At 38.0% G+C, this 14,481-nt stretch overlaps 1 protein-coding gene across 3 annotated transcripts in view; it reads right to left on the bottom strand.

Annotated features, from left to right (window-relative positions):
* Window positions 1-507: 507 nt before the first annotated feature.
* Window positions 508-14,481, bottom strand: part of LOC129870127 (40S ribosomal protein S21-like) — a 32,560-nt gene continuing 18,586 nt past the window's right edge. For 2 of the 3 annotated variants that reach the window (XM_055944739.1, XM_055944740.1), the window contains exons 2-4: window positions 1,617-1,711; window positions 1,371-1,503; window positions 508-760 (exon numbers count right to left, since the gene is read on the bottom strand). In XM_055944739.1, coding sequence (XP_055800714.1) covers window positions 695-760; window positions 1,371-1,503; window positions 1,617-1,666 — 249 coding nt within the window. In that variant the 5' untranslated portion in view covers window positions 1,667-1,711 and the 3' untranslated portion in view covers window positions 508-694. Of the gene's footprint in view, window positions 761-1,370; window positions 1,504-1,616; window positions 1,712-3,139; window positions 3,247-14,481 lie in introns of those variants that run through there. The other variant, XM_055944738.1, reaches the window with a different exon arrangement.

The raw sequence follows: 14,481 nt of genomic DNA on the forward strand, positions 1-14,481 counted from the left end.
TTTTTTAATAAGATTATTTTTCAAAAATTGATCCAAAAAATGACTATCCCATATAATTTTATGAACCAAAAAGTATAAAATTTGTGTCCAATAATTTGATAAACAAAACGAAACCTCACATAGCTTGCGTCAATTATACACGGCACGATGATATTTTTCTCGTTTCAAAATACATAAATACTCCAAGGCCTTTCGATTGTGATACAAAGTGAAAGATATGGTTATTTTACATTTCAAGAACATGTTGATGCAACTTTTCATTTGGTACATTAACCAATAAATGCTACTACATATTTAAACTAAATCAATACAATTTTTAGATGACTTAAATTGAAAAGGTCAAAATGCATTGTGTTAATCAACATACAAATCACTAATTCACCAAAACTCAAACGGATCGAACATTATCATGTTTTCATGCCACCACTAAATAAAACTAAAGAAATTTTTGTTTCAAAATCAATCCCATTTGCCATGTACATAGCAAATAAGAAAAGGCAGACTAAATGATTCAAAGAGCTTATATTGTTCCACATCTCCAAAAAATTTCTTAACAATAGGAAATCAAGTTAAAGCACCAATATAGTAACATGTAAACGCAATTCCATTTGTCTAATAATGTTTAAACTTAAAACAGAACATGCCAATAACTCCAACAAAGAACTGCTGGTAATACAAAAGCAAAAAGAAAACTTCATTGTTGTCCAACTTCAGCTTTCTTCTTCTGCCAAAGCCTATCAAGAGCACTGTCAGCGTCTCCCTGCAGAAAGTATTCTCATGTTAATTGCAGTAGCACACAAATGATGAATGTCAAAAGCAAATGAGGTAACACGCAAGAAGATCCTAAAAATACAATTCCAGCAAAGAAAATCAGATAAACCATTAGGCCAAAATAATAGCTCCAAAAAAATATTTAAGTGAAAGAAGCATCTCTCTGTAACAACCTTTTGGCAAGGGATAGTAAACTAGCTGAATGCCACCCACCAATATAAGCAGAGTTAATACTGCTACTAAAGTACACAAAAACTCGTTATCAATGGCTCAATTTTCAGTTTAGATTTGTTCGGAAAAAGAATGGGAAAAGAAAAAAGGCCTTTCCCTGAGAATAGGATACATAAAATGAAATGGAATGCAACAAGGAACTCGGACCCAAGATGCATCAGCATGATATGTCATGTGATGGGCAACCATTTCTCCCCCCCATACAAAGATATGTCATGTTTTTTTATAAGTTGATAAGGCAATCAATAGTTCACTCTTAGAAAACCCAAGTAATTCGAAGACATAAAATGAACTGTTCGGCATGGCTCTGAACAATCCAAAGGTAAAATTCCTTTAACATGATATTCAGAAATAACAAAGAACATTACCTGGGCGCGAATAAATCCACAGAGAGCATAAGTGGTGAACTGGCCAGTGTATCGGCCAGACTCATCCAAATGCCCAACATTGAGCTGCACAGATGCATGGTCCTTGGAAGTGATCAGCCTGTTAGTGGCAGAGCTGCATCCACATAACAAATTATTCATCTACGATAACCTAATATACATCTTCATTATAGATGAAGAAAGGCAGCTGAATCTAATCCAAAGTGTTAGGAAGTAAGAAATACATACCACTTCCTAGGGATGTAAAGGTCCATATTTTGTCCCTCATCGTTCTGCATCTTGAAAATTGCTTTAAGCGAATAGACTTTAGATGTGGAAAGTTCCTGGGTTTAAGAGAAAAAGCAAATTAAACTGTAAGTCACTAACAAAACAATGTCCTTCTTACATGTAATGCATAAGTATTCCAACAATTGCTAGGCATCCACAAAAGTAAAACCCAATTAAGAGAATCCAAAAGTTTGACTCATTTGGGGATTAAGAGAAAAATAGACTGGACATATTATAGTTGTGGAAGTGTGAAAGTTGGCTTAATAACAAAAAGAAATACTCATTTTTTAAAACCATTCAGCCATTAAAATCATTCACTTTTCTCGGAATAATTTTTAACTTTACCTGAAAAACAAGTGTTTGGTCGTGAAAACTCCAAATCAAGTTTGAAGTGTCTTTCAAATTTGGAAAAACACTTGTAACCTATTTTCCAACTCACTTTTAACATTTAAAGTTGTATTGTATACTCAAGCATGAACATCATTACAAATACTTTTACAAAAAGTATAACCAAACACAACTCCATCTTTAAGTCCATAAATTCCTAATAAAGTGAATAATATTTGAAATCTATAGCCACACGCCTACTAAATTTGAAAATTTGGGACATGTAAACGTGATCATATATTGAGATAGAAGGAGAAATTCTATCATTTATCTTCACAAACAGATTTCCAAGTTTGTCACTATCAAAAGAAGTTCTCAGTGTGTGTGAACAAAGATTCTCATCAACATTATAAATCATACTAAGTAAGAAGATATTACTGGACAGACATAATGAAAATTGAAAGTTAAAACCCTACTCAAGTCATTCTCTACACTGCAAAGCATACTACTACTATTACAACCACGGTTTTTGGTCCAACTTGCACACACATCAACTAATTCAACGGGGTAGGAGCACAAATACCAGGTAACTGTGTACCAATGCTTAAACGATGTGAAGAAATCACTTAGTATTTTTTTATTCAGCTAAGTTTTGAGCCTGAGACCTCATGGATCTCAACCACAACATTGACCACTAAGCCACAAAGTGTACTACTACTTTTATAACTACGGTGTGATCTATTTTAATTTGCACACTTCAACTAATTCAACGGAGTACCGGCTACCTCCAACTACACTTAGTACTTTTTTATTTGGCAAAGTTTTGAACATGAGACCTCATAGATTTCAACCACTAAATTAACCACTAGGCCACATCACTAAGTGCTTCAAAGCATACTACATTAACACAGTCAAAAAAACTGAAGCACCGAAAACGTTGAGGTACAGCTAGCTTTATGAACTATGATGCTAAATCAATTAGGCTATACAAAGAAATACAGATTTTAATTCCATTGCAGAGTTTGTTTGTTTGTTTGTTTACATGAAAATGAAGCACACAATTTATACAAAAAATTTACATACACAACAAGGAATACAATTACACTACAAAATTAGCAATGAAATTGAAGGGAAATTATAGGAGGATTTGGCGAGACCTGTGAAGGCAGACAGAGACGAAAGCAACGAAGGGGAAGAGAAGTGAAGGCACGGCTGCTTAAAGGCTTATAGCTAAAACCCTAAATCAGCATGGGTTGACTTAAATAACCCTACTTGGTTTACGTAATTACATGAACGGGTCCTTGACCCATCCGACCCGCATCACTATTTAATTGAATTCTAAATTAGCGTTTGTTTCGGAAGTAAGATTTTACGATTAGAATAAAAATATACCTATCAGACTTGCTTAATTAAACGTTATGATTAATTCATTTTGATGATTCAATACCATAGCAATATAAGATTACGTACTCATATGAACCATTTAGTCAAAAAAATTAGATAAATTAAGAAGGTGAATTGACTAAAGGATATAAAATAAGATTATTAGGTAGAGCACGTTTTTTTTTCTCTTTCTTATCACCCCGTACATTCTTGTCCATCCAACCCCCATTTCTGTCTTTCTTCCCTTCTCAGCCTTTTTCAATTTCTTTTTTCTCTTTTCTTTTTTTTCTTCATATTTTCTTTTTTCCTAGAGAATCGAAAATGTATTATTGTTGTAGATCTATTTTTTCTGGGTAATTTACAATTCATAAGGTGACAAAAATATCAACAGTCTTAAAGAATAAAAAGTAATTATTAGATGTCTTTTTGAAATTAAGTGAAATATATTATGTAAAATTGTGTACAAATATTAAAATATATTGATATATTTTATTGATGATTTCTTGGCATTAATGGAGAAAAGGGATTTATTAAGAGTTACAAATGATGAAAACATCAAGAAAAAAATCAAAATTATGACTTTTAAGAACTTGAAAAACTTCATCACGACTATAGAGAATGACGCCCCTGAAGAAGAAAAAAAATAAGGAGAATGGAGATGGTGTTAATGGTTGTTGTGGGTTGAGGGAGGTGGAAGAAAAGTGGGAGAAATAACTATTTTATTTTATTTTTAAAAATAGAAAACTTATTAATTTTGTCTTTTATGGAATAACATTTTTGGTTAATAATTTAAAAATAGTTATGAAATAATTATGATCTGGTATTAATATACTTGACATGGATATGACATGTCATATATATAAGAGAGAGTGAGTTACACACATGGTTGGAGGGGTGTAAAAATCTCATTTTAATTGAGTTTAACAGTTTAGTTGACAAATAGTCAAGTAGAAGGGTCCACAATACAAACTCATACAAATACAAAGGTTCATAAGAATATTTCGTCCTTATAAAAAATAGATGTTAGTTTTCGTATCCAAGAGATTTAATTAAAAATAACAAATTTCAAGAGATTAATAATCTATTTGATTATTTACAATTGTCCTCTTTATTTTCGTGTCTTCATTCACAATTCCTCACACTCCATTATTCTCCTTTTCGTCGAAATCTTAGCAATTTCTTTGTTAATCCTGCCAATTTAAATGCTAAAATTGAAATATTTGTAAGTTTTTATCAACTTTAAAGCTGCTCATCTACTATTCTAAAAAAATGTATTAGTTTCTTCCATAAATCTGATGAGTCTTTTTATTGCAGCAGACGTAAACTAAGATATCGAAACTTGTAGTACTCAAATTATTGCGCCAATTTTAAAATTAGAAATAACCAATAAGCATTCTCGGCCTCAACACGGAGAATGATAAGATTCTCAAATTTCAAATCAATCAAATAAAATGAAGGATGATATGAAAAGCATGATCTGAGAGACATTGATGATAATTACGACAAGGAGACAAAATGGGAAAGTAAGCCAGAAAATTTAAAAAAGAGTCTTGTCTTTACTCTTTTTTTCCCCTACCCTCACTTTTTTCCTAAACCCTTTTAGTCAAATTTGACATACTTAACTTTGGCTATAAATAGTCAACGAATGTATGCAATTTAGCACACAGATCTGAAAAAATTATCTCTGTTCCTTTGCAATTTCCCTCTTTCTCCCTTTATTAAACTTTTTTTTTACTATCTATAAATTATTATTATTTCATAACATGTTATCAGCATGAAGCTCTAATTTTTTTCAGACAAGTTAACTTCTATATCAGGTATATATACTGAATAAATTTAATTTTAGTTATCTTTGTTATTTCTAAATTAATTTATATCTCAATTTTTATCATGTCAAATTTATCAAAACTTGAGTCTGTGGTACTTGACATTACCGGAAAAATTAGTTATCATGGATTCTTGATGTTGAAATTCACCTTGACGCTAAAGGTCTTGCTGATATTATTAAACAAGAAAATAAAGCATCAAGCTAAAATAAAGCAAAGACCATAATTTTTCTCCGTCATTATATTAATGAAGGATTAAAAATTGAATATTTAACTGTGAAAAAACCTTTTGAATTATGGACTAATTTGAAGGATCGAAATCAGCACCTAAAATGCACGGTGTTATCAAAAGCTCGATATGATTTGATACACCTTCGATTTTAAAATTTTAAAACTGTGACAGAGTATAATTTTGTTATTCACAAGCTAAGTTTCATGTTAAAATTATATGGAAATATTATCACTGATGATGACTTATTTGAGAAATTTTTTTCCACTTTTCACGCTTTGAATGTGTTGCTACAACAACAACATCATGAAAAGAAGTTTAAGAAATATTCTAAATTAATTACATGTCTACTTGTAGCTGAGCAAAATAATACTTTGTTGATGAAAAATCATTAAGCCTGTCTCGCTGGATCTGCTTCATTCCCTAAAGCGAATGTTGTAACAACACATAATCAGTCTGAATCAAGACAAAATAATTATCACGACCGCGACCGCGATCGTGATTGTGATCGTGGTTATGGACGTGGGCGAGGACGTGGTAGAGGATGAAATAATTATCGGCATCATGATGGAAATAAACAAGAGAATAATAAAGTTCCTCAAAATAAACCTTCCAAAGGTAAATTCAATATTTGTCACCGATATGAAATGAAGGATCATTGGGCATGTGAATGTCGTACGCTCGATCATTTTGTGAAACTTTATCAAGTCGCTCTCAAAAGAAAAGATAATAATGTGGAGGCGCACTTGAATTTTTGAAATGATAATAATGAAGCAACTCCCTCAAATAAATGTGAAGATATTGAGGCAAATCTTGCTTATAAAGATGATGATTTTGAAGATCGACAAAGTATTACTCATTTGAAAATTGAAGATTTTTTGAATATTGATTGAAGAATTGATCATCTAACTGAGCATAAATATTATAAAATAGTTATTATTTTTCTATTATGTTTGATATTATGTTGTCCTTCGTAAAAAAAATATTTTTAAGGCAGTGCAATTTTTTAAAGTTTCTTATGTTGTTAGTTTTCACGTTCTTATAATGTATCTTTGACCTTGAGCTCCCATCTAGAACTCTCAGTCGTATATCAGCAGCTGAGGAATTGAAGGCTCTCTTTCTCCGTTGACAGCAGATAGCAGCCAACCCTAATTTGAAAATGGAAGAAGTGAAGAACCAACGATCTCTCCTCTCTTCTCTGCTCCATGATCTCTCCTCTCTTCTAGCAACTTGCAAAGAATCTACACATGGCTGATGGTGGCGCCGGCGAGGAACTGTTGAATGCCGACGACGGAGATCCGACGGTATTCGACCAACGAGACCAATGCCATCTTGTAGAGAATTTTATTACGAATACAACCATGCAAAAATCGCCAACATATACAAAGTCGAGCTCGTCGAATATCAATCCAAAGATTTCCGGCGGCGGGGCGATTTCTGGCACTGGCGGCGCCACCGCGTGTGGTGGCGAAAAGTCAAATTTTTCAATGGATTTTGTGAACGACTCATCAATAAGTACACCCATCCTTAAAGCCCCATCAGAATCATCTCCGAGCTCCTCCAATTTGACAATTAGGGTTACATCTCCGCCTGCCGGAGGGGGTGCAGTGGCGGAGCCCCAAATTCAAAATTGGCAATGCCAAGTTGAACAGCAAGATGAGAGGAGCCCACCCATGTAAAAAGCCCCATCAGGTATGGCCCCTAACAATTCGAATTTCAAAATTAGGACTTCCAATGTTACTAGTCCCGACGACAGTGGTGGTGCCGAAGCTTCGACTGCCGGAAAAACTAATTTCCAATCAAATTGTACTCCCCAGCTTCCAACTAACCCTCAAGAATAAAATTTTCTAAAAAACGACCCCCCATCATTTCAAATGTCAATTCTAGTGTTGGAATTCTCAAAAATGCCACCGGAATCACTATTCCGGTGAACGCCCAAAACAATTCTCCAACCCAGAACGCCCCTCATACCCTTAGAAATAATAAAAACCATAAATCTCAATTTTTAGGCACCTCAAACTCAAATTCCAAAATTTCAACTTCTACCAATAGACCTGAAAACAATGATTTAATGTTCGGCGGTGTATTAGTTGATCATGCCACTGCTTCGGACAATCCTAATACCTCACTGATTCCAAAGGTGCCAACCACCCCACAGTTTCAAAATTTACTACCATTTCATCCAATTTTAAAAAATTCGACCCGAAAAACACTAAAAATTTGATAGTGTCCTTAACCCCTAGTGCACTACCTCCAAAGACTAAGTCTCCTAACAACCAACCCACAACTACAAACCACCCTCCACCCCTATAGCAAAGCAATCCATGGCTACAAGACTAAGAGCTAATCAAGTCGAACCTACAACCAAAATCGACCTAACAACTCCAAAAAGGGTGACAAAACAAGGTTGTCCGGCTATCATGTTTAAGAGAGAAGACTACATGATTAAGATGGCTGAATCATGTAAGTATACTCTCATAGGCAAGTTCTATAGTCCAATGCCCAAGATGGAGGTTATAAGAAAGAAGTTCATTACTCAAACTGAACTTCGAGGCAAGGTCAAGATCACCCACTTTAATTCTAGACATATATATATTGATCTTGACAATGAACATGATAGAGCTACTATTTTAGACAGTAAGAGAATGTACATCGACGGTGTGTTCATGAGATTTCAAGTTTGGACCCCTACTTTCGATCCAAACTATGAAACCCCCATTCTCCCAGTTTGGGTCATACTACCGGAGCTCCCTTAGCATTGTTTCCATAAAGAATTTGTTACGCTCTTGCTTGCGGACGTGGGACAAGTGTTGTACTTGGACATGGCCTTCATGCAAACGACAAGGGGAAGTGTAGCAAAAGCAAAAGTCCAAATGGACATCACTAAGCCTAGAATCCAAAGTGTATGGATTAGATTCGACGAAAACGATGATCCAAATGGAGAAGGAAGATGGCAGGACATCGAATATGAAGATGTCCCCCTTTACTGTACTTACTGCAAACACCAAGGTCATACTCCTCTTGCCTGCCCCGTCAGCAGAAGAGATACAGAACGAAACAAGGCCAAAGGCAAGGAAGAAGAGCCAAAGAAAGATGCGTCGCCAAAAAACACAGGTATGATCTCTACTCCTATTGTCTTAACTAATGCTGTAAGTTTCAGGCAACAGGTACCACTAGCAGAAACCACCACCTCAACTCAAGAAGGAAGCCGCAAGTCTAAGGAGCACTCAACCAATCAAAACAGGAATGAAGTTGCAAACGACCAATGGGAAACCCAAAAGCGAAGAAAATTCAAAGGTAAGACTCAAGCTGTGCAAAACACCGAAAAGATACAAAGTAACACTCAACAGGTCTATAAACCCACTCAAGCCAAGACTACAGGTATTGACTCAGTACTCCCAGTCCCCAGTCCCCATCTTAATTGTGATATTGTTAGTAAAATGCAAACAGGACAAAGCGGTCGACAACCAGGTATTGACTCAATGCTCCCAATCCCCCATGGCTCCCCGAACAATATTTTAACTGTATTGTCTGATTCTGAAGCTGATGGAGGTGAGGATGGTATTCAAGAGAAGCCAACTAACCTGCAGGATGGGGTGTCCAGAGGGGGGGTTTTGTCTCATGTTTTACATGAGAATCTTTTGGTTGACCCTAGGAATGACTTTAGAGCCCCTGCTACCACTACAAATATGTTTCAGCATCCTTCTTCCCAGCAAAGTGACAAAATGGACCTTATTAATGCTCAAAGAATGGCTTCCAAACTGACCCCTACTGTGAGTACAGATGTGGGAGCAAATCAGCCCCCAAAACAACCTCAACAGGTTGTTCAGGGGCATGATTTCAGACCTGCTGGTACTGCTATTGAATTTGGTCAAATTGCAGCTTCAGGTTTGAGAGGTTATTCAGCCCATATGCAGTCTCAAAAACTGCAGGTTTTGGGGCATGCCTCAACTGCAGATTTGGAGGAAAATTTGCAGGTTTTGGGTGCTAGTTCAGCCCCTAGTTTGAAAGAAAAAAATGTGCAAGCTATGGCTCCTACACTTACATCATTTCAGCACCAAAGGCAAAGTTTTGGTCACATTGAGAGGGCTGAAAATGACCAAGCTACTGGCTGCAGTTTCAGCATAATCCTAAGTGACCAAGTGTCTAGTCCTTGCTCCCACCAAGTGCAAGATTCAAACTCCAAACAACAAGACACTTACAACATTAATGATATGAAATTCTCAGCTACCCCTAGCAACTCTAATCAGCCTGCTACCTCTAAAACTCTAAGGAGAAAGAGAGCTCGAAAGAAGAAACTAGAAAAGCAACCAGAAGTTGCAGCCTCCACCCCTACAACCACTGTTCATACAAGTGAAAAAGATAACAATGGTGAGGTGGTTTCAACCTCTTGCTCACAGTATGTTCTCCTAGATCAGACCACTCCAATAAGAAGTCCAGATTTTGGTTGTGAAGATCCCCTTAATCTTACCCCTTTGAATATTCAGCCAGCTCCTTTTATGCAACCTGAAAATGCCACCAACATCCTATGCACTAACAATGAGGCTCAAACTTCAACTCCTGCTAGTGATGATGAATATGGTGTTATTCATTCGGAGGATGAATATGACCAAGACTTTCAAGGTGAGGTTGAATTTGAGGATGAAGGAGAGACTACTGAACAGTCCATTAAAACAGCTGCTCCATCCAAGACCACTACTAAGGTCACGAATGACGAGATGAACCAACTAGCTAGTGAGCAAGGCTTATCACCTAGAGGCATTCATCACAATTCAAAATTTACAACTATTCGTGCTTCTATTAGTAGACCAAACACTAGGCTCCATAACCTTAGATCCCATCAATGATTAACACAATTGTATGGAATGCAAGAGGTATCAATACCAAAGGAGTCATAGATAGACTAAACTCTCTCAAACATATCCATCAAACGTCCATAATTTCCATCCTAGAACCTTTTTCTAATAATGCTCATCTACAAAGCTTTAGAATCAACCTTGGTATGGATGGGTCCGCTTGTAATCCTAATGGAAAGATTCGGATCTTCTGGACTCAAGATGTCGATTGTAAAGTTATTGATGTTGATGACCAACAGATCACTTGCGAGGTGAAACACGTAGAGCATCAAAATGCATTTTTTATGACATTTGTTTATGGAAAATGCAAAGATACTCTTAGAAGGCCGCTCTGGGATAGGCTCCTTCACCACGCTCCCACTAACCTTCCTTGGTGCACAGTTGGAGACTTCAATGTCATTACCTCCACTAATGAGAAACTAGGTGGAATCCCTTATAACATGCGAAAAAGCTTCGAGTTTATCAGCGTTATTGAAGCTTGCGGCCTTACAGATTTAGGGTATCATGGCTCAGACTACACTTGGTGTAATCAACGAGATATGCATAAAAGAATTTGGAAGCGACTCGATAGAGCTATGGTGTCCGATAATTGGTTAGCCGTTATGCCTCACACTTCAATTACCCATCTTCCCTCTACTGGTTCTGACCATAACCCTTTACTAATAGAGATGGATGCTAGGCAGGATTCCGCGATTAAATATTTTAAATTCTTGAATTGTTGGGTGGATAACCCTACTTTTCTCGAAACAGTAGAGTCCTGCTGGAGCAGACCCATGACAGGGAATCCAATGTTGTCCTTCCACCATAAAATGAAAAGACTTTCCTCCACCCTTAGCAAATGGTCGCGAGTGGAATTCGGCGACATTTTTGCTAGGGTTAAGAAATATGAAGAATTGGTGAAAAGTGCCGAAGAAAATCTGATAGTGTCCAATAATGAAGAGAACAGGATGCAATTGCATGCTCTCAACGCCGAATACATCAGATTTCTTAAAATTGAAGAGAACATTCTCAAACAAAAAAGTCAGCTACATTGGTTCAAGGATGGAGATGCTAACACCAAGTATTTCCATGCTCTAATCCATGGTAGGAGAAGGAGACTGTTCATTCACAAGGTTACCAACGAAGAGGGGGAGTGGATTCAAGGCGACGAACACATTGCTAGAGCAGCATGCGATCATTTTCAGAAAATATTTACAGGCGATGAGTCTCCGATTCCGGAGAACATCTTGAATTACGTTCCTAGAATGATCACAGATGCTCAGAATGAAAACCTTCAAGCCACGCCTACCATAGAGGAGTTGAAACAGGTAGTCTTCTCCATGAATCCTAATTCTGCAGTTGGTCCGGATGGTATGAATGGAAAATTCTTCCAAGCTTGTTGGGAGATTATTTCGGAAGACCTACTAGCAGTGGTTACTTCTTTCTTTGGGGGGTATGCTATGCCTAAGTTATTTTCTCATGCCTGTTTGATCCTGCTCCCAAAGGTATATCACCCCAACACACTCTCTGACTATAGACCCATTAGTCTCAGTAACTTCACCAATAAGATCATATTAAAACTCATTTGCCTCAGGCTTGCTCCGATTCTCCCCGGTCTTATTTCTCCTAATCAGTCCAGGTTTGTAAAAGGAAGAAGCATCTCCGAAAATATCATGCTAGCACAGGAGATTATCCACGATATCTGAAAGCCTGTTATTGGCGACAACGTGGTTATCAAGTTAGATATGGCCAAAGCATATGATAGAGTCTCCTGGTCCTATACTTGTCTGGTACTGAGAAGGATGGGCTTCGGTGAGACCTTTATTGATATGATTTGGCGAATCATGTCTAACAACTGGTACTCTGTTATCATTAATGGGTCTAGACATGATTTTTTCCACTCCACCAGAGGGCTCAAACAGGGTGATCCTCTTTCTCCCGCCTTATTTATTTTGGGAGCGGAGGTGCTGTCAAGAATGTTGAATAGTCTTCATTGTTACCACTTCTACCATGGTTTTCATATGGAGAAAAGAGGCCCACAGATTAATCATTTGAGTTTTGCGGATGACATTATCATCTTTTCCTCCGGAAGGAGGGAAATTCTTTAAATTATCATGAAGACCTTGACTCTGTATGAAAAAACATTGGGGCAGCTTATAAACAAGAATAAGATCCACTTCATGATGCATCCCAGTGCGCTCCAAGACAATGTGGAAACGGTGAAACAGGTTACGGGTTTCACTCAGAAGCATAGTCCCATTACCTACTTAGGATGCCCTCTGTACATTGGCAGGCAGAGAGTCATGTACTACACGAACATGGTCTCTAAGGTTGTCAACAGAATTAGAGGGTGGCACTCCAAAATCCTCAGCTACGGCGGTAGAGCTACACTCGTGAAATACGTACTTCAGTCGCTCCCTATTCACCTTCTTTCGGCCATTACTCCTCCCCATACCACTCTCAAACAGATTGAGAGAGTCACCGCTGATTATTTCTGGGGGTGGAAGGATAACAAAAAAAAATACCATTGGGCTTCATGGAAAAAACTTTGTTACCCTTATGACGAAGGAGGTATTGGGTTAAGGAGAACTATAGATGTGTGCAAATCTCTCCAGTTAAAGCAATGGTGGATCTTTAGAGCTAAACAAACGTTGTGGGGTGAGTTCCTTAGAGCCAAATACTGTCAGAGAGCCAACCCCATCATAAAAAAATTCCATTCTGGCCAGTCGCTTGTGTGGAAACACATGATGCACAACAAACACATTACCGAACCTCACATTCAATGGAGGATTCACTCGGGTTCATGTTGTTTTTGGTGGGACGATTGGCTAGGTATCGGACCCTTAGCCAACTATAGGCAGGAGTTGGGAAGAGCAAGCAATGCTAGGGTGGCTGATTTTCTTATAGATGGACAATGGAACATCGATATGCTAAATCAATTGGCACGAGCGCAACTAGTTCCTCTTATCACTTCTTCCACACTTCAGCTGCAAGGAAACACACCGGACCAGGCCATTTGGAAGTTGAATACCAATGGGAACTTCACATGCTCCTCGGCATGGCAGCTTGTGAGGGAACATAGGACCAAGACACTTTCCGACCATTACACTTGGCACAAAAACATCCCCTTTAAATGCTATTTTTTGCTGTGGAGGGCTTTTAGAGGCAAGCTGCCAACGGAGGAAAAGATCATTGCATTCGGTCGGGTTTCCACTCCATGCTATTGCTGCCACAGTCTAGGTCCAGACACCATAGAGCACATTTTCAGCACGGGCCACTTCGCTAGGAATATTTGGCGCTACTTCTCTGACTCCCTAGGGATAAAGCATGAAGCCACACCCCTCAAACTCATCTTTCACTCCACCCCAATATATATATGTTGGAATTTGTGGAAGAATAGGTGCGCGAGCAAATACGGGGGAAATATTTCTAGCCTGGCGAGAGTGAAATTTGCCGTTTTCAAAGACATCTCTAATCTACTTAGAATCGCGTACCCCTATATCCATTGGCCTTCGAACTGGATCCACATTATTTCCTACATAGATAAGTGTGCTCATGAAATAAAGATCACCCAAGTCTCGTGGACTAAACCATAACTCGGTTTCGTTAAGCTGAACACTGACGGAAGCGCGTTGGGTAATCCGGGGGCAATTGGAGGGTGGCATCTTAAGAGATCATATGGGTAGATTCATCTTCGCCTACGTCATACCATTAGGGGAGGGAACCAACAATCAAGCCGAACTAGAGGCGGCAGTTTATGGGCTTAAATGGTGCATTCAACAGGGCTTTCAGCACGTTATCCTAGAAGTCGACTCGGAGTTGATCACTAAATGGATCAATCATCAGACGAAACCTCCATGGAGCCTTCACCGGATAACTCATGACCTTGTTGATATTTCCGAATTATTTGTTTTCTTTTCTTGCAAGCATGTATACAGGGAGGCAAACTTCACTGCGGATGCTCTCTCCAAGAACAGTCACACTCTTACCACTCCAGGCCACTACACCACCCTCCAGCAGCTACCTCGGGGTACACGAGGATACTACATGCTAGATAGAGCCGGCCTACCTAACTTTAGACGGAGGAAGACCAAAAGGATTAAGAAGCCTCCATGATCTATTACTAGTGTTGCAGCATTGGATTGAGCGCCCAATTGCAGTATTTGTCTCCATGCTATATTTTTAGCCATGTTATTTGATGATCCTCGTTAACGCTAAAATTTTGT

Source organism: Solanum dulcamara, chromosome 10, assembly GCF_947179165.1.
Source record: "Solanum dulcamara chromosome 10, daSolDulc1.2, whole genome shotgun sequence".
In the NCBI taxonomy this organism is placed as follows: Eukaryota; Viridiplantae; Streptophyta; class Magnoliopsida; order Solanales; family Solanaceae; genus Solanum; species Solanum dulcamara.